Raw genomic sequence first — 25,660 nt, 5'->3', positions numbered from 1 at the left:
ACAATAGACTTAAGCAGTCTTAAGCAGCCAAATGTCAACAAATGGGTTGAGCCAGCTAAGAACCCAGCCATTTCCTTCAGTTCAATGTGACTGTAAACTAGCCTTGCAAAAAGAAAAATAAAGACAAGTGATTAGGTTTCAGCTGGAATAGCAAGCTGATCCAATTCACCCCGTGGCTGCATGTGCAATGCCAGTGCAGTGGAGAGCATGTGAACTGCTCTCCCTGGGGCTGGGGAGAGCAGGGTTGTTCCCCAGACAGCCATGAGATCCTCAAGTCATTGATGGTGACTGCAAACCTCTCTCAGACTCAAATCCTTTCTCTGTGAACTTTTTTAGCTTTCAAAACCCAATGACTATTTCCTTCAGATTTGGACTTCATTAGAGACTTAGATTTCCAGAAAAAAAGCATAATCTGGTTCTATGCCATACATTATTAATTATGTGGACTGTTAAAAGGAAGCCTGCTAGAAATATGTTCTACTTTGAGCTATTGGCATCACTGGCTTTATTTCTCAGTACTTCTCCTAGCTGACAAAAGGAAAATGGTCTACTACTCGCTTCCATTCTCTGATTCCCATGTAGAAGCCCAAGGCTGTGCTGTAAAAGCCAAGCAATGGAAGGATGTGTTGGCATGGAAGTTGCTCCCTGCAAATTTGTTTAGGAAAAATTTCAATTAGTGACTCTGTCTGTCTGAAGGAGGAAAAAAGCACCTTACAACTTTATTTTAAAAGTACTAAATGCAAGTTCAGCCTTTTCCGGTCTTGTATTATTTTTTAAACGGCTTTATCAGGGGAAGGAAACATATATGGTGAAAATTGAAAGTGTATCCTTTGGGGCAGTTTCTAAGGGGGGCTGCAGTTGTTACTTCCAACCACAGAGGCCAATCAGAGAGGACCTGAAATGAGGAAGTCCCAGGACAGCCCATGGAACTTCCTCGGCTGTACAGTGACTGGGAACAAGGGGCTCTTGTGGGGCTGAAAAGGGACCTGCCAGCAGCACAGCTCACCACCAGAAGGTACCACACTGAACAAAACTGAAGCATTCTCCTCCTGCAGACCACCATTACTTCCCATACTTTGGGAAACTGCACTGGATAGGAAAACTGCTTCCTACTTGACCCACATGCCTGGCAGCAATGTGTTCCCAAGGACTCATGTGAGGGTCTCTCTCCCTGAAACAGGTTTCCCACAGTCCCAGTGGCAGTCCCTCTTCCACTGCAGGGTCTCAGGAATGGTCCCTGATGCAGGCTCCTCCATCCTTCCTGCCACGGCAGGGCGGCAGCAGCCACCCCGCAGCAGGGGCAGAGGGAGGGAGATAGTGCTCCCTCACTCCCACAGATCCCAGCCAGGTGGAGGAGGCACTCAGCTCCACATGGCTCTCAGCCAAGCTGACCCAGGACTCTCATGGCTGAAAGCTCTTACGGCCCCATACTCTGGGTTAGAGGAGATCAGCCTGACACAGAGTAACCCTGCCCATGCCAAATTCCCATCAGCAGCTCTGCAGTCCCCCAAAATATGTGAAGAGGAAAGTGTGAGCCAAGAGCTGAAAGGAAAGGCCAGAAGTTGGAACTGGAGGGCTGACAGCCACCCAGAGACTCACCATTTTGGCAGATGATGAGTGGCCATGGCAAAAACATACAGGTGAGCCCTTGCCAAACATCAGAAGACTCCTGACCCTTATACACTGCTCCCCATATGGGCTGCTACTGCCCCAGCTATGGACTGAAGGGGTGCCAGAGGAGCTGGAAGGAGGCTCTGCAAGAGCAGTGGTGCTCACAATGGATAAGGGAACTGCAATGATGGAAGTGAAATGAGGAAAACGTGCTACGTTTCTCTTTTTTTTTTTGCCACTGTACTTAGAAGAGCTGCATTGTAGCTTCTGCTGCCTCAAGGGAAAGGATGCTCAGTCTTAGGTGTGTGAAGGACCATGGCCTCTGGTGGGATGCAGTCCCCAGCTGCCCCCTGGCCATGCAGCAGCAGGCTGCAGGCACAGAGCCACTCTGCACTGGGACAGGGACATGCCAAGCCCATGCCACTGCAATTGGAAGCCACTGGCTTCTTCTCATATAGAGGTGGATCTGACAGGCCTCGCCAGTGGGCTACCAAAGCAGAGGAAGAGTGGGAGATGATGCAAGGAAATGAAGCAGCATGAGATACAAGATCCCCTGCTTTAGCACCAAGCCTCATCGACCTTCTCCTACACATCCTCCTCTCCCCTATCTTCCAATCCAGCTATTAGAAGCTAAGCCATCAAGGCCCATCTGCCCCAGGGTCCAGGCTGCAGACCTGCCTCTCTGAGGGAACATAAATACAGAAAACACACTAACAGGACTCTGCTACCTCATTTCTTACAAGCATTGCAGAAACAATGTGCACACCGCAAAGTTCTGATAGTGCTTCAAACTCAGATCCCTCCAAAGCACCAGCATGAGCAAACTCCCTGAGATTTCATTCTATATTCCTAACTTCTTGAAAAATACTGACAATAAATAATAATAAAATAACTGACAATAAATACTGAATCTTCACATAAAATGGAAAAAGGGAAGGCAAGGAAAGAAAAGTGACATAGGAAAGGCAGTCTGAGTGCTACTATCATGGCCATTTAATTGGAAAATATACCAAGGTCAGGAATTCAAGTCACTGGATTGCTGTAACTGGCTCAAAAGCCATCAAAACTAAGTCTGTGAGCTGGGGTGAACAACCCCAGTTTGATAAATACAGTCTTGCCCTCCTTCAATCCTTCCTACAACACTTTACTAAGGTATTTATTTCATGAGCACATCAAAAGGGATTACTGCTTATATGAAATAATCCCTGGGAGATATCTGTCTAGTAGTGGGACAATTGTGACACAGAGTAAAAACAAATCTGACCTAACTTGTTCATGCCACTGCTTTTATTTCAGAGGGATTTTGCTTTTCTTTGGGATTTTTTTCCCCATGAAGGTTTGAGCATTGAGCTCAGATTGAAACTAGAATGGAAAAACTTGAGTCATGGTTGAAATGGAATGACACAGAAGATTTACTGGTTTGACTCCCTTCTTCCAGTAACTTCTATCATACTCCCACTGCCATGTAGCTCTGGTAGGATTTCCTAGTGCAGCATTCCCACACTTTCCCAGAGCTGCTTCATCAGGCCTGCCAAGCAGTTAAAGCCACTGCTAGATCTTTACAAGAGGCTGTGCATTCCTGACAAGCAGAGAAAAGCCAAGAAGCCAGAGCAGGAATGCAATAGGCAGCCTGCACAGGCCATGAGCTTTGGAGTACATTCCAAAATGGTCAGTGCTGGAAACATATATTTGTTAGCGAGAAATCTGTTCCGAGTCAGGAAGCAGCTGTTCTTCCATTCGAGCAAAAACTGCAGCATTACAGCCCTTGCAGTCAGCATCCTGCACGGGCAGCACCACACAGAACCTCTCTCACCTGAAATGACTTCCAGAAGCAACATGAGTTTAAGACCATCCCTGAAATCTTCCTCTATGTTCTCAATCTGCGTCCCAGCCTTGCGGAGGTGAGAATTACACCATGCTGTAAATGTCTAAAACACAAAAAAAGAAAGGGGGAAAAAAAAAACAGTCAGTAATCTTCCCACAAACCAAACAACAGTTCCCAACCAAATCAGTGCTGTTAAGTACCATGACAAACGCTCATTAAGTTATCATCTCTCCACCCGATGTCCTTGTGGACCGCAAGCATTTGCACCTCCAAATACCCAAAGAAGCTGCAGGATGTTTCTGTAGCAGAGGGAATCTGAGACAGTCATTTTAAGCTCCAGCACATCTGGTGTTCTGGAGAGGCTTCTCATTTTGTGTTTGGCTTAGAATACCTTGAAAACGATTTTTAAGCATGCTAAGTGCTCAGATTGCTAAAGACTTCCGTGGCATTAGATAGCACATACTAATATGAAGGACAACAGAGAACAGTATTCTAGATGATCTTGTCTCTAGAGAGGCGCTTGAGAAAAAAAAGAACCATTCTTCAACTGCCTCTGGTCTACTCCACCCCCAACAACCCTCAGACACTGAAGGAGAGCATGCTGAGCTCCTCAGGCACTTAAATCACATCCCAGTAGTGTCTGTCCTGCTGCCTCCACTCTCACTGACTCTGCTAAGCAGACCTCCCTTTCCTGTGATCATCCCACCTTTCCTCCTCCATCACGTAGAGGAGTAAATACTTTCTGAATGAGGATAATATCACCCATCTCAGCAGAAGTGCAGATCCTAGAAAGGATACAGGTAACCATTACTTAGTGACACTACTGTCTAGCACAGCCCCAAATGCCCACTACCTGAGACCCTCTGGCACAAGCATCATTGCAGCCATCTCTAAAATAAAATCACAGCCCCTCTGTAATTAGTGATACCATGCACCACCACTGGAATAATAATCCCAGTCTGAAGTGCAGGACAGACTGAGGCCCAAAGTACAATGCAGCCAGTACTATGCAGGCTAAACAAAGCTCTTTTTTGAAAGCACCTTCTGACCTCAACTAGTCAAGACCAAAGTATCTCTCATGTAAGAGAAATTAATTTCACCACAACAGATGACAACACATTTTTTTGTGGTTGTAATCTGTAAGCCCATGCTCTGAACAATGGGCATGTGGGGCACTGACAAGGGAGAGACCATCTCTTCCAAGAGATGTGACAGGAATTATCTCAGAAGAGTACCGTGTGAACTAGCCTGAAAGAAAACAGGTTCATGGTCAAAGCACAAGAAGCAAATATAAAACATCTCAGACACCTCTGTGTGGCATAGACTTAGATAGGTGAATCAAAGAGCTGAATCTCATCTGAATGTGCAGAAGCTCTTTGACACAAAACTATTGTTTGAAGAGTAAATGGTAGCAACCAGGAAGACAAGTTTGTTCAAGTGCTAATGAATGTGTTTCCCAATGTTTGAATAGCAGACCAAGTAAAGCCTTTCCTTTGTACAACCTGATAACCCCTCTACCACTCTCTAAATAGAAGTCTGAGGTTACTCAAAAATGAATGTATCCAAAAGCTCAGTGCTACCACAAGGAAAGTCTTCCCTCCCTCTCCCAGATGTGGTCCTAGAGCCAGCTGGGACCCAGAGCCAACTCACTGACCCAGCAAAGAAAACTGTTTCCTTTCTTAAGACCGGTCTTCTGCTCAGTAGTGCATGGAGGCAGTTCAGCAGAATTTTAACAAGGCTCTACAAAGCAAAAAACAACCGGGCACACAAGGGCCAAGCAGGAGGGTGGAGTGGACCACAGCAGCCATGCCATTTTAAGCTGGGGAACCACAGAAGAAAGGACTCATTTAATGCTGAATCACAGCACGGCAAAAATGTAGAAATGCTTTACTACTTATACCACGCATGGGACTTCAAAAGAAAGATTACTCCAAATGACAACAGGATTGTTCTTCACTGTCTCAAAGCTGGCCTTTCACTACTAACCTGCTCTCATTTGAGTTCACCAGACCACAAATAGTGTGGCAAGATCTTTCCCTGAAAAAGCATTGCTCAACAGCTGCCAAGCCTTCCACTGTTGTGCTCTGGCCTTGTTCTCCACTGGGACTGTGGAATGGAGCAGGATAACAGCACAGCTGTAAATACTTTTATGGCAATGGCCCTTTGGACAGATGCATGTATTGTGAAAGTCTGGGATCTCTTTTTTCAAAATGGCCTGGTTTCCTTCCAGATTTGGAAGCTTGGAAAAAAGAAGAGTAAGTAATTAAGCACCTTATATTGCTTTTTATTGTTAATTCCCTGATGAAAAAAAAAGAGGTGCTAGGTTGTTTTGGTTTTTTTTTGTTTTTTTTTTTTTTTTGAATAAGAGTGCTTTTATTTGGAAAAGGGCCCTGTATCCTGAAGTACATCCTTTTGGTGCTATTTTCTTCATTCTACTGCTTGAGCTGTATTACAAGAAGAGAGGTTCATTTATTTGGCTCCCTTCTGCAGCCAGGCTACTTCACTCTTCCAGAAAGGGCAAATGAGAGCAGAGATGCTTTCAAATGCTACATCATCATCACATGCCAAAATATGAGAGTAAGTTTTGTCAGAAAGGTTGTGGACGACCATGAACCTCCTTCTCATATCTGGAAAGCAGACAAAGCAAAATACCTTGAGCTAGTGTCTGGGCCTGGGTCACATTATAAAATTCATGTTTATTTGAGGAGGAATCCTGACAGCTAACTCACAGGCCACAAGGCTGCACTTTTGTTTCTTGTCTGACTTCTCTGAAGTAATTTCAGTTTAGTTCTCCATCAGCCCAAAGCAGATCAGACATCTCTGCTTTAAATCACTGATAATTCCAATACAGCTCTACAGGGCATCCCTCTGCACAGTCTGAGGATGGAAGAGTCACCAGTTCTACACTTCCAAGAAACATAGATGAAGTTAAACGCAAACCACAGATCTTCTGAACTTTGCTTTATTAAAAAGCCTGGCAGGATAACTAGATCAGTGAGAGTATTTTTATTGCTGCAAGTCACCTAGGGCTTGGTAGGCAACAAATCCCAGAGCCAGCACCAACTTCTCCACTGGAACCATCTCCATCTCATCATGGCCTCAGACAGGCTGAAGTGACACAATTCCACAGAACACTGCCATTAGCCATGAGTGGCAGAATGGACTCCTCAGCCTCTCAAGAACACGGACCATGAAGGGTGAATAGATGGAGCACACAGTTTCCATGAGACAATTCCCAGATGCACAGACATTTTCTCAAAGCATCTTCAGGTCCCACAGGAATTCCAGCAAGCATAATACCAGAAGCAGCACAACAGCATATGTGAGCAGCAACAACCAGTATCCCAGTGTGGATGCATTAGGCCATTTTACAAGAAAGCAGGATTATGAATGCGTTTAATAACTGCAGTGGGACTCACAAACTGTATTCATCACAGATCAACCCAGAGCAAAATCTATCAAAACATAATCATCAGAAAATAGCTTTGTGTTGCATTTACTGTACATACTGCAGAGGGGTAAAACACCTTCTTACTTCAAAGCAGTAAGCTGGAAAGAGATCTGACAGATAGGAGAAGCCTGGAGAAATGCATCAGAAAAGCAGAGGAAAGCAAGAGAAGGGAGAGCTGAAATTTTTGCTGTCCATTGAGTCTTGCAATCCTGGTAGTCTTGTTTAGAGCCATTTTTACTGACTTGGCTTCATGCATCTGCACAGGATCCTTTTTGTTATTCCAGGAAACCTACTGAAACCTCCCACTCACCCCAGCCACCTTCTGGGCAACACAGCCACTCCTCCCCTGCCTTGAGTCACAGCTATCAGTAGCAATTGGCTCGGTGGCTGCTAAGCCCTGCTGTGCTGCCTGACACCAGCAAACAAGTTTTCGAAAGTGGAAAGGGCTGTCAAAAGCAACCAGCCACCTTTCTGGTGCAGGCCTGGCCCAGGGAGCAGCCAGGTAAGGATAAAAACCACCACACCTGCATTTGTTGTGGTAAGGTGACTTGCACCCAGTTCAGAGAGCAAAAATACACTGCCAGGCAGGAAGCTGCTCAGAAACAGCAGAGGTTCTTCCTTGCTGTTTGCAGACACAGAAGTCTGGACATTATTCTGCTGCTTACTTCTAACTCCCTGTCCCAAAGACAAGAAAACAAACAGTCTGTTAACCTTGAGGCTTATGGGAAGTTTTAGAGCTGGAAAACTACTTACTGTTAAATAATAGCACAGAAACCTCACACCATAAATTTTCTGTGGCAACTGCACAAGAGGTGCAAACAGAGCTGTGTTTCTTGGCCCTTGGATCTTTCCATATATTGTACTTGCAATTTTATTTTTGGACACAACAGATTGCCAGGATACCCCTGCAGGTCTGCCTCTTGTTCACTGTTCACCATGGAAGTGATGAAGGAGCACGTGTGTTTGCATGTATATGGATGCATTTCTCATCACTGCTCTCTGTGCTCCTATCTAGCTATGATATGTAGTTTTTGGGGTTTTTTGGGGGGTTTTCTTGGTTTGGTTTTTTGTTTGTTGGTTTGTTTTTTTCTTTTTACATCCCAGCCTAATCAGCAAGATCCCTGACATCAAGATCAACTCTTGCCATTTGGCTGCTGGGTCCTGCATGAACAATAGCACATTGGTATTCTACCACAACACAACCTGTCAGACAATAAAAAATAACAAATGTTATTAAAAGCAAGCAAATATGGTTAACTGTCCTGCTGCCTCAGCATATTTACTGCTGGGGTATCCTCTGCAAGGCTACCTGCACACCTATTTTAACAGTCATGCACACCCTTTTTCTTGACACAACATGAAAAGTCCTTGCTTCTTCACTGTATTAACCCTTTCCCAGTTGTGAGCTAGTTAAAACAACAGCCAGGTGATAGCTAGTCCTGCAACCAAAACTCTAATGAGATACCATCTTCAGCTAAGTCCTTTCAGATGTCTCTCAGCCCTGTCGACTGCAAACCTATCCATACCACTTGTGCATACACACATGCACTCTCTGGTAATCTTTGCACTTCCCCAACATTTGCTTTTGTTCCTGAAAGCCAATAACCTTTCCCGTCCACATTTATTTCCAATCTGAGTACCTTTCTGGTACCCAAGTGGCTCAGGCAGAAATCTTGAAACCTAGGGAAGCAGGACAGTAAGTGAACATTTGAAAGTTTAAAGAATGTTTCTGCCTCAAAAGCAGCAGCACCAATACCACTTGGATCAAATCTAGAGAGCTCCTTGCTGAAAGAAGGCAGTCATAAGGCACTTTGGCTGCTGAGCAATTTTAGCAGTGTAAATGTCGAAGCTACCACAGCCACATAAATGACAGATATTAAAAAAATAAATAAATGGTCAGTTTCATCTCCTTGTGGCTGTGACAGTGACATTCCAGCTTTATCTGACCTTTCCAGATGCTCTTTACTTCTCCACTTGCTAAATCACCCTTCCACACAGCCCTGCTTTCCATGGGTGAATGTAAACTTTCTGACACAGCCAAGAGACCGTCATATTTGTGTAACAGCCCTGGAGAAGCTATAACTGAGCCAGAGCAGGCCTCATTGCTTTTCTTCTGACAGGAGAAAGGTCTGGCTTTAGCAGAAGAATTCACTGGAGCACTGCCTCTCCAGACCACCACCACTGTGCTCAAAGAGCAGCAGTGTTCACAGCCACCAGGGCACCCTCGTTCCTAGTTTTTATGCTGGGGATGAATTTTAATCAAGTACTTCAACACAGCTCTGCTGTTGAGATTTGTCCACCAAGGTTTGGCTCCCGTTAAGAGGGGGATGGAGCTAGCACAGAAATCTCAGTCTAGTAGCACAGTTTGATGCTGTCTACACATAGCAGAAAACTGCACACAGAGCTTTTTTTAAGCAATAGGATTACAAATAAAGCAGTCCAGCTGCCCCATAATGGGATCCTGTCCACCTTGGTAGCCTGTTAGCTGAACATACTTTATCAATTAAGGAGGACGCTAGCCCATGGCCACCACAACTATCTCTCTCTTGCTACTTGAACAGAGAGACTAGGTCATCATCAACTTATTAACTGGAAGGATTTGGCTGGGGAGGCCATGAAAAATAAAACTCCACAATCCAGTTCCAGTTTCCCCTCATTCAGCAGTAACTCATTTACTAGCATTACCTCTCAGGGTCTCATGTGATTTTTCTCTTTCCTAATGCTACTGCTCTGAATCCTCCTTTCACATCTTAAAGCACTTGGAAGCAATGCTGGGGTCTCGTGGGTGGCTGCTTAACACTCTCCCCACACTCAACACAGACTCAATTGACAGGCTTGGTTGCAGCTTCTTTTTCTGCACAAGCCTGTGCTATAAGCTGACAAGGAGGTGCTCATTTAATTGGGCGGTAATTACAAAGTAATCCTAGATCTTGTCAACACCCTGGCACAAGAAAGGCTATGGCTGGACATGACAGATCACCCCATCAACCCTAGTGAAGAAAGATGGGCATTAAGAAGGCTGTTCATGAGATACAACTGGCCCATTGAATATTTTCTCTTCCCATGTGCTGCACGTGACAGAAGCTTTATACACATACATATTATTGGTTTTCAATAGTGATGGAGAAAGTGCAGACCTACTACAGCCCTACTTCTGTATACTACAGCTCTTGGATTACTCCGCGGTGCGCTTGGATGTCTGCTAGAATGCCCAAAAATAGTCAAAAATGGTTGTCCTCTCCCCTCAGCGGAGCCCTAGGAATTGCACGTCCTCTACACAAACCTCATCACAAGTATAGGGAGCCCCCCAAAGTGCCTTTTATTTGAACCTGAATTAAGAGAAAAGTCACCATTTGCCATACTCCCCAATCTCATCTTCCAACCTGAAATACCTTCATTACATGTTGCTTTGCATTGGAAGCCACATTACAATTTTGAAGAGAAGAAAGGCATATGGTAAGCCCTTTTGGTACTTATGTTCCAAGCCCAGTCTCCAGGATACAGGGTTAGTTCAAAGAGCTTGGTTTGTGTTTGACAAGTTACATTATCAGCAGCTGACCTCTAAAGAATTACAGGTATGATGCTCAATGAGATGAAGGCTGCACAATGAAGAGCTTTGCTTTCCAATAGAGTTGGCCTTTTAGAAGGGCTAAAAGAATTACATGGATATTCAGAAGGAATCATTACAGACACTCACAGCACAGTTTCACCACCTCCACAAAAGGAGTTCAGTACTACTAGCATCAGTGCTAATGCACTGTTCTGGCTTAATTGCAGCTGCTGAGTTCCAAGCTGAAAGACAAAATATAGCTCACACTACTTTGTCAAGGGCTATGCCCTGAAAACCGGAGGTATCATTACACCGTACTATGCAGTACCAGCATCTGCTCAAAGAACCATCTGGTGGCTGCATAAAGACTTACTGAAGGTGAAAAGGCAAACTGTAAGTCTACTTGCATTTACCAATCCCCGGGGCAGAGCCCCTGAAATCTGGAAACACAGAACTCAGTCACTTTTTAGTCACTTTCCAAAACCCATCTCTGCAGCTTGGGATGAGAACAGTACAGCAGTAAGAGCTCCATCCCTAAGCGTAACAGCATAAGCCAGCCTGGATCTCACTGGTAGTGTGAAGTTCTCCACTGAAGTCTCTCTTTGTCCAGAGGAGCTAGGAGCTGCTGCATAGAGAAAATGAACTCTTCCTTTTGAACACTGGCAATGGATCAGCAGCACATCACTTGCAAGAAGCAAGTAAATTCAGTACAGGAGTTTTCATTTTTGCTCAGTGGAATACAGTTCTTGGTGTCTTGCACAGTTTTTAATTCTCATATCCTGGAAGACAGGACAAAAAAGAAAAACCCAAAGTCTGTTCCACATTGGTTTCCCAGCGCATGGTGTTAACTGCTTTGGACCAGAACACGCCCTCTTATTAGCTAACAACGGACAAGGGCAGAAATCTCAATCCAGCACACTTCCTGTCCAACACAGGGTAAATATTTGTTCTGCTCTACATTTGTGCCTCTGGAGCCTTTAACTCCACTTCTGCTACAAAGCTGCGCCATTTCACAAAGAATCTGCTTCTGGTATTTGAAAGCTACTGACCATTAAATCAATGAGTTGGCTGGTATTTCAGACCAGTAAAATACAAGCTCTCTTTATTCCTGAGTTACCAGAGAGCACTAATAGCTACAAAAACACAAGAAGCCTTTGAACATGCAAAAACAATGAAAAAAACCCCAAAACTATACAAGGATATCAACTGACTAGAAGTAAGGTCTTTTAGAGTTTACCATAAGTTCAGACTAGCAAGACTCTTCATTATACTCCTCTCTCCTATGAAATCAGCTCATAAATGTCAACTTGCCTCCAAGCTCTCTCGTAACAAAAATTAAACAGAGCTTGTCTCTGCATTTTATATGCTGAATTTCCCACGTGCTTTATAGCATTTCAAGATATACTGGAAAAAATCACTTCACCACACTAGGATGCAACTATTTATAGACTGAAAAGTGGCAACAAACCACTGAAAGCCAGACCGTTCGATTCCTGAAGCTGAACTCCAACTGCTCAGCACAGGATAGGGCCAAGACACCAGGATGAAAACCTGCACAAGCAGCCTTATATTCCTGACGGCAGGCCTGCACTTTATATCCCACCATCCAGGTTTATTCAGACCCAGAACTGATTTCATCGTGAAGGTGAGGTGTCACCCACCCGGTCCCAGGAACAGGCTGGGGGGAGGACAGAGAACATCTGGCACTGTAACACAAAGCAGGACATGCAGCTCTGCTCCAGCTCTGGCCTATCTGAGAGCATGGGCCAAAGGTACAAGACTTCTTTCGACTTGAAGCAGGTCAGGGGAAGGTCAATCCACCTTCCCTCTAGTGGATTCACAGGCAGACACAAACACAACTGCTCCCATGAAGACTTGTCTTGCTTCTGCCATGAAGGAATATGTGTGGGGCCTGACAGTTCTAAGTCCAGAGAACCAGCAGTGCAGGAACTGATCTGGCTAAAAGCCCTTCTGCAGTGTAGGTTCAGAGACATCTGGGACTGCCCAGAGCTTCCTGGGAGGATTCACAGGTGGTGTTTTTTCTGTGGCTCTTCTTTGGCTGTTTACTTTGCTGATGATGGGAAAGGGAGGAAGAGGAAGTTACAGCTTCATTTATCCAGGTTTTTTAAATACAGAGCTATGTAAACAGGTTGACTAATTGAAACAACTGAATGTATTACCCATTACTCTGTATGGACATTGCACAAAGCACTGGCAAAAGTTTAGAGACTCTGCAGCTCTAGAACATAAAAATCCTGAAATAATCTGATTTTCTAAGGGATGATGGCAAATGCTTTGGATAAAAGAAAAGACAGCTGCATTTCAAACAAAAAAGGGCCTCCAAAATAGCGTTTGGTATGAAGCCTTAGAGCTCCCTGTCAAAGAGCAAGGAATCAGAAAGGACAGGCTACATGGCATAGGTGTACTATGTATTTGGGCTTCACTCCCATCACCAGTAACACCAACTCTTGGATAACACATATAGAAAAGAAGTAAGATTTTTGGATACATTTTTCCCCATAGCCATCATCACTGTCCCTGACACAATGTGCTGTCAACATTCAGAACGCTCACAGTCATTTGCAACTGTGAAAATGCATAATTCCCAGCTCCCAGGGGTCACTCCCACTTCCCACAAGAGTCACCTTTTGAACAAGGTCTGCAATTGTTAAGGTCATTCACCTGAAATGGGATTTTCCAAAATTAAGAAAATTGCTCCTGGGTCAAGATGACTCTCATTCACATGTGCTACCAAAGAAGTAAGGGCCCTGAAGATGCACAGGGATCTTACTGTTCCAGGAACTACCATACACAGGTGAAAAGCTGCTCTGTGCTCCAAAGCACTTCAATGTGAGACTTGAGATGAGGGTGGAAGTATGTAGGCACTGCTAGTCAGGGTGCTTGGCAGCGGTCTCAGCACATCCACAGCCTACCTCCTGTCACTATACCAAGATCATAGTAAACTAGAGGGACTTGATCCCCAAAGACTGATCCTATCTGGAAAAGGAACAAACAGTTCACAACCCCTACAAGTGACACAAACGTGTCTGAACTGCAGCCCCCTATGCCTGAATCCCCCCCACTCTCCAACACTTGGGGCCATCAGGTTGTTCTCAATAGCTACATCCATGCCACAGTGCATTCTGCTCTGGTTTGGTCCATGCTGCTGGTGCTGCCAGCCTAACCTAAGGGAAACAATGAAACTGTGCCAGTCTATAGCAGATCACACCTCAGCAAGCGAGGCAGCACAAACAAGAGCAAGAAAGCAATTGGAAATGCAATGATCAGGCAGCTGGCATCAGTGCAGGCTGACATCTCACAGCAGAGGTAAGAATCGGAGAGGTTGAAATAGGGCCTTAAAGACAGGTACCTCATATTTAATAAGGTGAAGAAAGGGATGGTACTGAAGAGACATGAACTGAAGGGCATGTTTAAAAGTGATGGATGACAAAAATTACTGCTGCAGCTGTTTGGGTGAGTGTGATTGGATTGCTTCGTGGAGATCAGAAAAAAAAGAATTGCCATTACTCAAACATAAGATAATTGAGAGTCTGTGTGAGAGCTGCATGGAGATTCATCAGCCATTCTGGAATAAATAAAATGTCAGGTCAGAGCAGGGAATGTCACATCTATTGTTGGATAAAAGGATTTAAGTGATCTGGGGGAAGGCAAGATACTGAATGTTTACATGAAGACACTGTAAAAAAGTCTCACTGCTAACCCATGTGAGCAGTAAATGTCTTCTGAAGTGCAAAATACAGAACTGAGCCTTGGGAACCCTGAAAAGGAACCACGTGAGTACCCCTTCTTCCTCCCACCTCCATCCCTGCAACAGTCTCAGAGAGACTGAGAAGGTGGAACTGCTCCTCCATCTATCCCCAAGCATATATGCTCCTTTCATTCACACCAACAGAGAGAGCAGCAGGTGTTGTCACCTTTTACTGCTGTTACCACTGTAAAGCGAGCACAGACAACTGGGATGGGACTGAGATCTACACTTTCTCAGCAATGAAGAGCAGGTAAGTCTTTAGTGCGGCACAAGCTTTTCAGTGTGTCCATTCCACGTCTAACTGAACCTGCAGGCCTTCAACAGTGCACAGACAAGCATTGTCAGGATGATCAGATCCTCAGTGAATTACTGGGAGTTGACCACAGGAATTTCGCCTCCAAGGCTTTAACTCTTAGGTGGCCTCACATATTTCCACAGTTGTAGGTTCAACAGTTTTTTCACTTATAGTTTAAATGAAATCACTAATAACAAAAAAATTATACAGATCAGTGTCTCTGTGTCCTGTGGTTGTGGGCACAAGTATTTATTAAGGTAATGGGCACATTTAAAATTGAATTGCATTGTCACTTTCTTTTAATTGGATACCAAAAGTACGAAAGCTACTATGGGTGGTGAGATTATGAAGATGGTCTTTTCAGGAATCTTAAGACATATTCTCTGCTTAGGCATGAATATGTCGTTTAAGAGTAGAATACAACAGGATTTAAACTCTCTACAATAGCACTGAATAGCAAGTTATTTCTCAGTGAACATCACAGCCCAGGAGGGGTCTAATTACTGAGCACCTTCATGGGCCTCAAGGCAGCTGCATGCCACTGCAATCTTCTAGCACTGAACTTACCACCACACACCACAAGTGATGGGATCTCCTATCTTCACGCAGTAAATATAGTCCTGACTGGTACTGAGGTGTGCTTTGAGTGATCTGTGCCAAGGCTGTGAGCACACCCTGACAGCACAGTGAAAAGCAGCATACAGCATCTAAGCCAAGGCACCAGAAACACTGGTGGTAGCACAGCACAGCTTAGCAACGGCTGTCTAACAGAGGAGCTGTAACAGGCATCTAGGGCACAGTCCCCAGCACAGATTATGACCCAGCAAAAATGGGAACTGAGGCCGACAAGCAGAACAAAGCAAAGGGGAGTTCACATCTTCCCAGCATGTTGCATTCAGACCACGATGTAGATCTTAAAACAAAATAAGAAAAAAAAGGACAGCTGAAGATTAAAAATGATGATAGGGCATAATTACAGCAGGAGTTTTGTTCCAGACTGCTGTGGTTCAATGTTTCAGACATCCCAAGACACCAGCAATTGCATTAAGAGAGACAGAGGCAATGCTGGCTCACCCAACACAACATCTGGCTGAGGACAGCACAGCACTCTCCCGTGTGTCCTTCAATTTGCTGTCTTTGCTTCAAACTCACGCTCCTTGGCCTTGCCCACAGCCACTAAAAATTCAGGCTGGGAGTCTAGGGACAATATACTTAACTTTAAGGGGATGCAATCTTAAAAGAGTGTCTTGATCTCATGAGCAAAACCTTGCATTTTTATCTATTTTTGTCTTTATTATATTGTCTTGAGACTGTTTATGTAGTTTATCAAAGCAAGAAACACTATCTAAATGAATCAGATGTGGGACCGATACCAAGGACTAAAACCAAAAGAGAAACATTCCAGTTTGTTGGGTATTTTTGTCTTCTTCTTTCTTTGATCTTTTATTCAAGCGGAACCATTAGCAAAGGCAATTCCAGCTCTGAGTTAATATCTATTAGTATTGTTTGCTATTTTAAAAGGTTGTGCTACAGGTTTATAGTCTGATTTTCCCAAACTTTTGTGAAAAGGAAAAAAAGGAAGCGAGACTTAAAGACACACGTACCAGGATCTGCAATACTTTGGGAGGGTGTTGAGCTTGTTAGAATAGCTGCCCTAGGTAAAGCCTGGGAAAGGCAGCAAACCTTCTGGATTTAATCCAAAGGCTACCAAGGAGAATGTTTCCACTGACTGCTGGGAGTTGGGTTCAGGCCCTGTGCTGTGGGGGAGAGTGGCAGAATGACAGAAGTCTGATGATTCTAACCATGTCCAAAGGAGCCGAAAGGAGCTGCTGCGTTATTTAAAAGCAGTCATGCAGAACACTTTACCAGATATTATTGGGGAAAAATTGATCTCTTTTTAAACCTAGCAGCAAGATTTTCACCATCCTGATGACAGGAAAGCCTAAGGGAACATAGCAGGAAACACACTGCAGGAGGAACTGGGAGGAAAACACTGCTAACCAGCCAGTTCAGCCCATCAGGAAATGTTTACTCTTTTTTATTTTTCCATGTCAAAATGCTGGAGGCTTCAAACTATGCTCTCTGAGAGACAGAGAACAAAGGGACATAGGGGACACAAGTCCCAGCATCGATGTCCTGGCCAAACAGACATTGCCATTGACTGGTGAGGGCTTGGGGACCAGCCCAGGGCTGCCTTCTGTTAAAGTCATGCTCTGCTCCACAGTCACCCTCTGAAAAGATGTGACAAACCCAAACGTAACTATATTACTAACACCACTCTACTGTGTCTGGCTTGGGAAACTGGCACACAGGGCAACCAGGAAAGCACATGAAATACTTGCACTCAGAAGCTGAATCCGTAGCAACTCCAGGGGCTGAGGACAGATTGTGATTTAAGCACTAGCCACAGACACAGTCAAATTCTTGCATTTTCTCATTTCTAGGAGATGAGGTCAGAGAGCTCACCACAAGAGAGGACATATGATGTAAACTGGATGGTGAGTGCCAGAACTATGCTGGGGTTTTTTTCTTCCTGTGCTCCACACATATCCAAAGCCTTTCCATTTATAGGGAAGGCCACTGGTATAAAAGGTGCATTCCACATCAGACCAGAGGAGGCATCATTTTGGGTATGAAAACGTTAGCTCAGTTAAGGATTAGAAGGAAAATCTCCAATGTTTTCCCTCACTAAGAGAAGCCTTCGGATGGACTGAGGACTGAAAGAGAGAAGAAAAATAATGTATTTTCACCAAGGAAAATGAATATACCTCTGAGTTTATGGTCTGCTAGCAATTTCTAACAAAAAGCCTTTTTTTTTTTTTTTCTTAAACCAGCTTTATGCTAGAAAAAGAGGATTGGAATAATTCTTATTTGCCATGACCAATGTCCTGAGTTACTGCATATTAATGCAAATATCTTAGAAAAGAGCAAAGATAGAAGAAGAGTAAAATCCCAGCAGAACCAAAGTTAAATTTTTACAGGCAACTTTACATATGTTGTTAGTATTTTCCCTTCCTTACTGTAGCTCCATTTCAACCCTAACCATATTCCCATATACTTGCTTCCTAAATTGTAAGTGTTCCCAATTGATGGCTGCAAATTCTTCATTTTTAGAAAAGCCAGTTTCAGGATAGCTATGACAATTTGGCCTCCTTTCTGCTCTACAGAAAAGTGTCTGTTTACAGCAAGGGTGCATATAAAAATATTTTGCTACAAGCTGCAAAATTTTGCCGTAGCAGTCGGATTGTGATATCTTTTGGGAACTGTAGTTCAGATGCATTATGCTCCCCCTTTCTTGTGGAAAGAAAGAGGGAGTTCTGCAGGAACTTGTTTAAAGGCACTGTCCACAATAAGCTACCCAGTAGGATGGTACTTTACAGAGGTCTAATGGGTGCCCGTGATGGGAGATGTAATTCCTCTTGGAAACCACCTCACAGATACAATTGAGGAATTGCTGATGGACCCGTCACGTATCAGCATTCCCCAAAGCATTGTCAAGGCACAGGACACACACACAGTGCTGCCAGTTTCGCCACCAGTCATGCAGTTCCTCAATGCAGTGACAGCAGGCTGTCTCTAGGAGGACTGTCACTGGGAAGTGAGCACAGCAGCTCACAAGATGGTGGTTTGCTGAAAGAGGAGAGCTGAGAGGCAATGGCAGGGTTTAAATTTCAATTCACCTGTAGGGAGATGGATGATGAATAGTTGAGGTGACCAATTTGAATAGGGTCAGGCAAAGATTAATTATTATTTGCCTCTGCTACTGTTTAAAGAGAAGAGGTGATGAAAATTGCAAGATGATAACTGTTACTGACTCATTCTGGAATAGGAGGAGGAAAAAGGGGAGATGGGAGCTCTAGTTTTGTGTTTTATTGCATGAGAGAAATTGCAAAAATAGCTGAGTGAAGAGGGTTGTGATACAAGTGTTAATCTCAGTCTGGAAGTGGTGGCAACAGGCTTTGGTCCAGCAGCAGCTGGAGAAAATGACCATATGAAAAATCTTTACTATACATGAACATAAATATAGAATTTTCCATTTCTCTTCCTTTTTCCTGGAAGCATATGGCATTTATTCTCAAAAGTTTCAAAGAGCAGACACTGAAATGATCTCTAGCTCTGTGAGCAAGGAATGATTTTTCCACCTAAAAAAATTTGTATTTTAGCCATGAAAGAGTGAAATCCTGCAAGGCGAGATATATTATCAGGTGATATGTAAATCCAATTAATTTTTTAACCTCCCTGTCAAACAGAGCACAGGAGCTCACTGTGAGTCCAGCTGTAATTTACAGCATTCATGACCACAGGTGCAGTCAGTGCTTAGGGAGATACTGCAGGATGTGCAAGCTACAGGTGGAGGTGAGCATTTGCACAGGTTGCATCCACAGGTCTCTGTAAAGCTGTGCTAGGTTCTGATGAGCAGCTCACTCCACTACTGCTACTAGTTCAGGTTTCCTTTTGGCACTGGGCTCTGCTGAAACTGCTCAAAAACCACAAAGCACTTTAATAAACAAAACACATACACACAAAATAGAAATTCCACCACAACTAAAACCCAGCCATCCTTCTGCTCTTTCCACCTCCCACACTGAGCTTCAAACTTGCATTTAGAAAAACCCAAAGTGCCCAGCTCTGTTCAAAGCATTAAAACAGCTGGAACACAGACACATCAGCAGTTCTAGTCTTTGTACATAGCCACCGGTAATATGTCTGCCCAAACTTATACGGTTTCTATATTTGCTTCCATTTCGAGGCTGAGCAGAATGGGAAGAAGCCACAATAAGAAGCAGTGTTAGAGAACTCTAAAAGCTGGAGTGCTGTGCTCAGACACCTCTACCCCCCAACAGGGCACCCCTCTGCTCTGCTCAACAGTCGAGACGGGATTAGTTAAAGAGGCCAGAGGGAGGACATGGAGATGGCTGCAAGGCATATCCTCAGATCAGAGATCCCCAGAAACAAACAGTTTGAGCACCCCCCTCATTTTGCACCAGAGAGCTTCAGTGTAAACACACCCTCTCTACTGAGGCAGAGAGCAGTAATACAAACCAGATGCTGTAGGGAATTTTTTCCCTCTTCGTCTGCACTATATTTAAATACTGAGCTCTTCTTTTGCCAATTTATTCTTAAAGGGCCTGTATGCTACTCTTCATCTCTACCCCACTTGCTTGAATTTAACAAAGAACTCAATAACCCCCAGTGCGCTTTGACCACCCTGAAAAACGCGTGTTCTTCAGAAGATCTTGAAAGCTGAGACCTAACTTTCCAACCACTGGGCCAGAAACCCTCACAGCTTCTCTACCCTTTCACCTGAGAACAAATGGAAACTTGCAGGTGAAATCATGGCCCTTAAAAAGCTTCCTCCTCCTTGATATAAACTGTACTTCAGGTCTTTATCTTCTGAAGAGTGATGTGGTAGAATCAATGCAGGAGCGTAATTCCCACTTAGACAAAGTGTTTTGCACTTGCTTTCAAAAGCTGTGCCAGACCCAATGAACACCAAGAAGCCGCACCAAGAAGATAGTTTAACTACAGTGCCAAGGACAATCCAAGGGCAATCCACCAGCCTTCTAGCCAGGTGACCAAAGTGATACTTATCCAACCACAGGCCTTGCCTCCAAGGCAAAGGACTGGCAATCCCTTGCTTCAGAACATAGTGTCTCATGCCTGTCTCAGAGGCAGGGGAGGACAACACCCAAAGAGCAGTGCCCCTGCAGACAATGGGCTCCATCTGCACTACCCCCATGACACTCCAATGTGCCCACTACCACTGCAGAGCTTAAGTGACTGCACCTGCCACAGGCATGAAGCCAGCACCGCCTTCCTAGTGAAGGCTTTTGAAGTGATCATGGCTAATCATTAAAATGGAATCAAGTTGAAGCATCATGAGAGCTGTGGACCTGGCTCCTCTTCCCTTTGCCGGGCTATCAAAACCCACAGCTGCTTTGGTTATCAGTAGGGCTTTTTTCCCAGGAACCTGCCTTAGCCACTGACCGCCTCTAAACATCAGCTGTCCTTGGTAACTCACACAAATCACTAGTAACTAAGCAGACAACATGCCATTCTTGAAAGATGCAAAATAATGCCAGTGCACAGTTTCCTACATACTGTTGTGTTCAATTTCTGATTGGTTTCAGCTCTTCTTGAAAAGTAATGCCTCATCCTCAAAGTCAAACATTAACTTATTTATTCCTTGATAGCAGCAGTACTAATGAATTCTGGCTCCCTACACTGCCCCAGTGTGCTGGTGTCCAGGTAAGGAACAAACCTATTTGGCTCATTACATGCCACACCTCTAGAAACGAGATGCAGCTTGCACCTTTCCTCTTTGTTGCCCAACTTTTGACTTCTTTTCCCCATCGACATAATTGACTTTTCACAGGGAAACAGCTCTTATGGAATATAAACCAGCTAAAGGATGGAAAATGAAAGCATAAAGTGGCCAGTCTCCTTTGGGCAGAGAACTAAGTAGGGGGTTACACAAAATCTCAAACAAGTGCAAATATCACCTGATGTAATTACCAGTGACAGAGAAAAAGAAGATTATCAGTAAGGTGTAAACATATTTTGGTTTATAAATCCTAGCTGTGAAGAACTAGATTTAATCAAAAACAGGTGAGTAACAATGACAACAAAAGTCACGGGTGATAATTCCCCAAGGATTCAGCTGAACTGGAACTACACAAATATCTTACTGAATCCTAAATTAATTCAAAATAAACTGGGACCAAACAGGGAAGAGCCACAAACTCATCCCCTTAACAAACCCAACATGTGAAACTGCAAGTACAGGTGAGGAAAGAACAGCATGAGCAAGAATTATGGACATCACAGTAAGAGCACTCTGCTCATGCTGAACCTGAATGCAGAGCACAGTAAGGTACTAAACCTGCACAACAGCAGGAACAAAACATTTTTGTAAGCAAACTCCTTAAATCATCTGAGATGTTCAATGTACTTCTGTTTTACAGTTCAGTAGGAAAGAGGAAGATAAAATTATGCAGCAATTGTTCCATATATTTATGTAATGTTTGACTTAAGTGAAGGCCAGATCAATATTCTGTGGCTTACAGTTAGTTTGTTTAGCTCTTTTAAGGCAATACAAAGGAAATCTCTCCTTTCCTGCCCCTCCTGGAAAAAGACATTGTCAAGGGACAGAAATAATTGTGGAAACCTAGACTCTCTGTAGACATTATGGTTGCATATTAACCACCAGTGACAATAGCAGCTCCGAGGGCAGCATGGAGAGGTGCCCTTCTCTCATACACAAAAGTGAAACCATTCAAAGGCTGGGGTGCTTTTTTACCTTGTGTATTGCAAGTTCTGAAATAGTCTTAGAAAGATACAAATTTTGGGTTGATATCAGAACCAGACTGCTTCAAAAAGTAGTGCTTCAGCATCCCCCACAAAACAGGGCATCAAAACCAGTGTGAATCATCACAACACATTATTTGCCGAGACTAAGTATGCATGCAATCGTATCTCTTAACTCATACTCCTCCTCAGACTTTTTTCTTCCTTTCTAGTAAGCTCTGATCTCATCTGAAATGCATGCTCTTTTAGCTGCAAGGTCCCCAGCCGGCATATGCTGCCTTTGAAACTCTCAGATGTGACTCCTGACCACAGGAAGCCATTTGCAGTCTGGCTTGCAGTCAAGAAGAACAAAGTACAAGGATGCCTGCTGCTTTATACTTGCAAATGGGTAGCTGCAACCACTACTTTTACCTAGGACAACAGGCACACCTTGTTTTCTGTGATGCACAGAATCACAGAATAGCTCCGGTTGCAATGGACCTTTAATCCAGTCCACCCTCCCTGCACTAAGAAGGGACACCCTCAGCTACACCAGGTTGCTCAGAGGCCCATCCAATCTGACTTTAAATGTTTCCAGGTGAATGTTTCTATCCAACACATCTCTGAGCAACCTGTTCCAGTGTTTTATCACCTTTATTGTAAAAACCTTCTCTCTTATATCTGATTTAAACCAACCCTCTTGCCTGCACTGTAAAGGCCCTGGAAGCGACAGGGTGCCTGCTTACACACCCACATTCACTTGTTAGACACCATTTGCTTTCAACCAGCTGCACAGCCTTTGGAAAAGCAGGTGCATCCAAGTAGCATTTTTTTTAGAACAGTCTTTTTTATTAATTGCAAGGAAAAGAGAGTCAGCAACAACAGCACAGGCTTCTCCAGTGTCTGCCAGCAACACCTGCCTCCTCCAGCAGCTTGGGAGAAACCCCAGGGCCTGTTTCACACTATGCTCATATGCATGGTGATGAAGGAGACACAGGAGGGATCAGCTACAGCACTACTTCTGTGACAGAGCAACACAGACCCCTTACTACAATGACTGAAAGAAACTCCACAGGTACAGCAGGGAATCAGGTTAGAGATGCTCCCACTACTGATGTGAAGGATAAACATGAGATCTCTGCTCAGGGAAAGGCAAATTATTTACACAAGACATTTCATTTGAGAGTAGGATGAGGCAGCAGGGACTCTGCCTTTATTTGTAAGCTTGCAACAAAGAGTATTCCTGATAAAAGGACACAAAACCACATGGGGCAGACAGAATGACATAACTGCAAGCCCAAAGCACAGCAAGTGGCACACCAGCGCTCATATTAAATCTGCTGAGACCCATCACAGTGATGGGTCCTCTCTCCACATCACCTCTGGTATCCTTCCATCAGAAGGGACAGGACTTGCAGAAATATCCAGACCTCAGGTAGGAAGCAAATTTCAGAAAAAGATAACACCTTCCTGAGAACAGTTTCCTCCATGGCCTGGTTCAAACACGGAAGCTCTCATATTGGAGAGCTCCTGCTTGAGCTGTGCTGTCACCCAAGAAAAACAGCAATTCCCCCTGCCACATGATACACATTTGAGACAGGCAAGGAGGAAAATGCAGGTACTGAGGAGAGCATGCTCTGGTTCCAACTGAGCCCTGGCCTGTAAAGGCAATGGAAATGCTGTAAAGCCTCACCGCAACAGCAGGATACTGGGAAAAACAAAACTTCTACTTCAAGACAGGGCAAGCAGTCTGGGCAGACTACTACTAAGATGTATCTTGACTCTTCCTTACATAACTTTTTAATTTTTTTTTTTTTTGCATAGAATTTAATAATCAAGTAAAAACTAGTCTGTAAGACATGTGCCAAGCACCCTCTCACATATAACCCAGTAGAAAGGCTCCTGCACACTCTGAGATCCACATGTGCCAGTTCAAGGTAGGTTTCTTTTGTCTTTAATCATTTCTCCCATGAATAAGTAACACCTAATGAAAGTGCTCTAACGCTGACAGTATTTGTATTCCGATACCCAACTGCTACTCATATGCCTCTCCTTAGTCAGCCTCTTGTTAGGATTACAGCAGTAAGGGCAGGAGACGTGAACACAGACACCGCTTCACATAAATGCTTAAAGCAGCGGTTTAGCTTAGTACCGATTTCTTATTTCAGACTTTATGCCCAAAGACCGCTGGATTAGCCCCCCTTCATAGAGACTAAACACAGTGTTCTCTATAATATGTGCACACCTACACATGACATGCAGATCTACCCTCTGGCTCCACAGCCAGTACTACTGAACAAGGACTTCTGCAGACACCATACAGGGTCACTTTCCATTTTGCCCTGACTTGCTCTGTATTTAAGAGCGGACACACCAGTACCTCATTCACACTCGTGCTTACATCACCATCAACCTTGGCATAATCCACAGAAGGGAAATCTCAAATACAGTATTGGTCATGGTCCTCTCAGGTAAATCATCTATTTTAGGGGAAAAAACATGGTTTCATGATGAAAAATGACTAAGCCAACCAGATTCCTTCAGTTATTATGGTTGGATGGCCACTCAAATTCTTCAATGCTGCCCGAGGATTGGTAGTAGAAGTTACCACCATGTCAAGCTCTTCAACCCTGCTGCCCTTTATTGGTAAACTGCATGCAAATATCTACTATACACAGCAAGCCAGACTAGCAAGAGCATTGGCAGACCTAGGGGATTAGACTGAACTTGCTTTGATGCCTGTTCGTAAATGCTCATATTCTTACATGTTTGTGTAAAAAAATGCCAAATCACTTAGTCACAGATAACACGTCAGAGTACAGCTCATCTCTCACAAAGAATGCCTTCCATATTCGCCATTCCTAATTTTGCTGTTGCCTGACAATTTTCCTTTGCAACAGTTGCTAAGCAAAACATTTGCAGTTCAGCTTAGTATCACATCTGACACTTGATGACTGTCCTAATGGTTACACATAAAAAAATGCATGGCTGTTCAGTCTGGTTCAAACCACTGACAAGAAATAGGTAACTCAAATGGAGGACATGCAGTTCACGTGCAGTCCTGATCACTGCCATTATGTTTGCTGTCTGTTTTCTCAAAGAATTTTCTGAGCAAGGCAAGGTACACACAGATAACACACAGCAGTGTAAGTTACCATGTGGAAGTCAAATTACCTCGGTACAAACAGTCAAGGAACATTTACTGCCACTTGTTTCAGAAAACCTAAATATTATATTTCAGAAATGTCCATACAAGGTCTGTCAATATCTACTGAAAATAGATATCTTGCTAGCACCCTAAGACATCTACCACAAATCTTCTAATTAGAGGAATTTGACAGTATTTCTGGAAGATAAAGTAGCTCTCTCTTACAATAGTGCAGTTAAGTGTAAGACTAAAATACAAAAGACAATTCAAGATAGACTCAATGTGCTATATTTTTAATATCCATGGCTAAGAAACTGTACCATACATTAGCAGCCACATCCAGCACTCAACAGAACAGAAAGCAGGAATTCACCTCCTTTCCTCCTGAAGTACAAAGTAGTAAAGAGTCACTGAGGTTGAGAAAAAAAAAGTGAGGGTCCTTCTGACCCTACTAGAAGACATATGGACAGGTTTATTTCAAGCCTACGCTTAGATCAGAAAACCTCTCCTAATTCTCTTGAGCCCAAGAGTTTCCTAAGCAGGTAGACAAACAGGTAACAAACAGGATGGTGAAGAGAAATCCTTTTTCCATTAGCACTGGATTCATCACAGGGAAGTGGGGAAAAGGTACACCTCTTCATCCTTCCTCTCCCACGCTTACTTTGTGTAAATTTTATCCATGGATGATGATATGACTTTTCAGATAAGACAGAAAGAAGGGGGA

The 25,660-nt window shown here is 43.8% G+C and overlaps 1 protein-coding gene across 5 annotated transcripts in view; it reads right to left on the bottom strand.

Annotated features, from left to right (window-relative positions):
- The window catches only part of ACTN1 (actinin alpha 1), an 86,869-nt gene that overhangs the window by 42,941 nt on the left and 18,268 nt on the right, over window positions 1-25,660 (bottom strand). For all 5 annotated transcript variants that reach the window (XM_038137213.1, XM_038137209.1, XM_038137210.1 and 2 more), the window contains exon 2: window positions 3,425-3,539. In XM_038137213.1, coding sequence (XP_037993141.1) covers window positions 3,425-3,539 — 115 coding nt within the window. The remainder of the gene's footprint in view (window positions 1-3,424; window positions 3,540-25,660) is intronic.

Source organism: Motacilla alba, chromosome 5 (assembly GCF_015832195.1).
Source record: "Motacilla alba alba isolate MOTALB_02 chromosome 5, Motacilla_alba_V1.0_pri, whole genome shotgun sequence".
NCBI lineage: Eukaryota > Metazoa > Chordata > Aves > Passeriformes > Motacillidae > Motacilla > Motacilla alba.
Note: the sequence above shows the minus strand (reverse complement) of the source record. Positions and strands in the feature narration are given on the sequence as shown.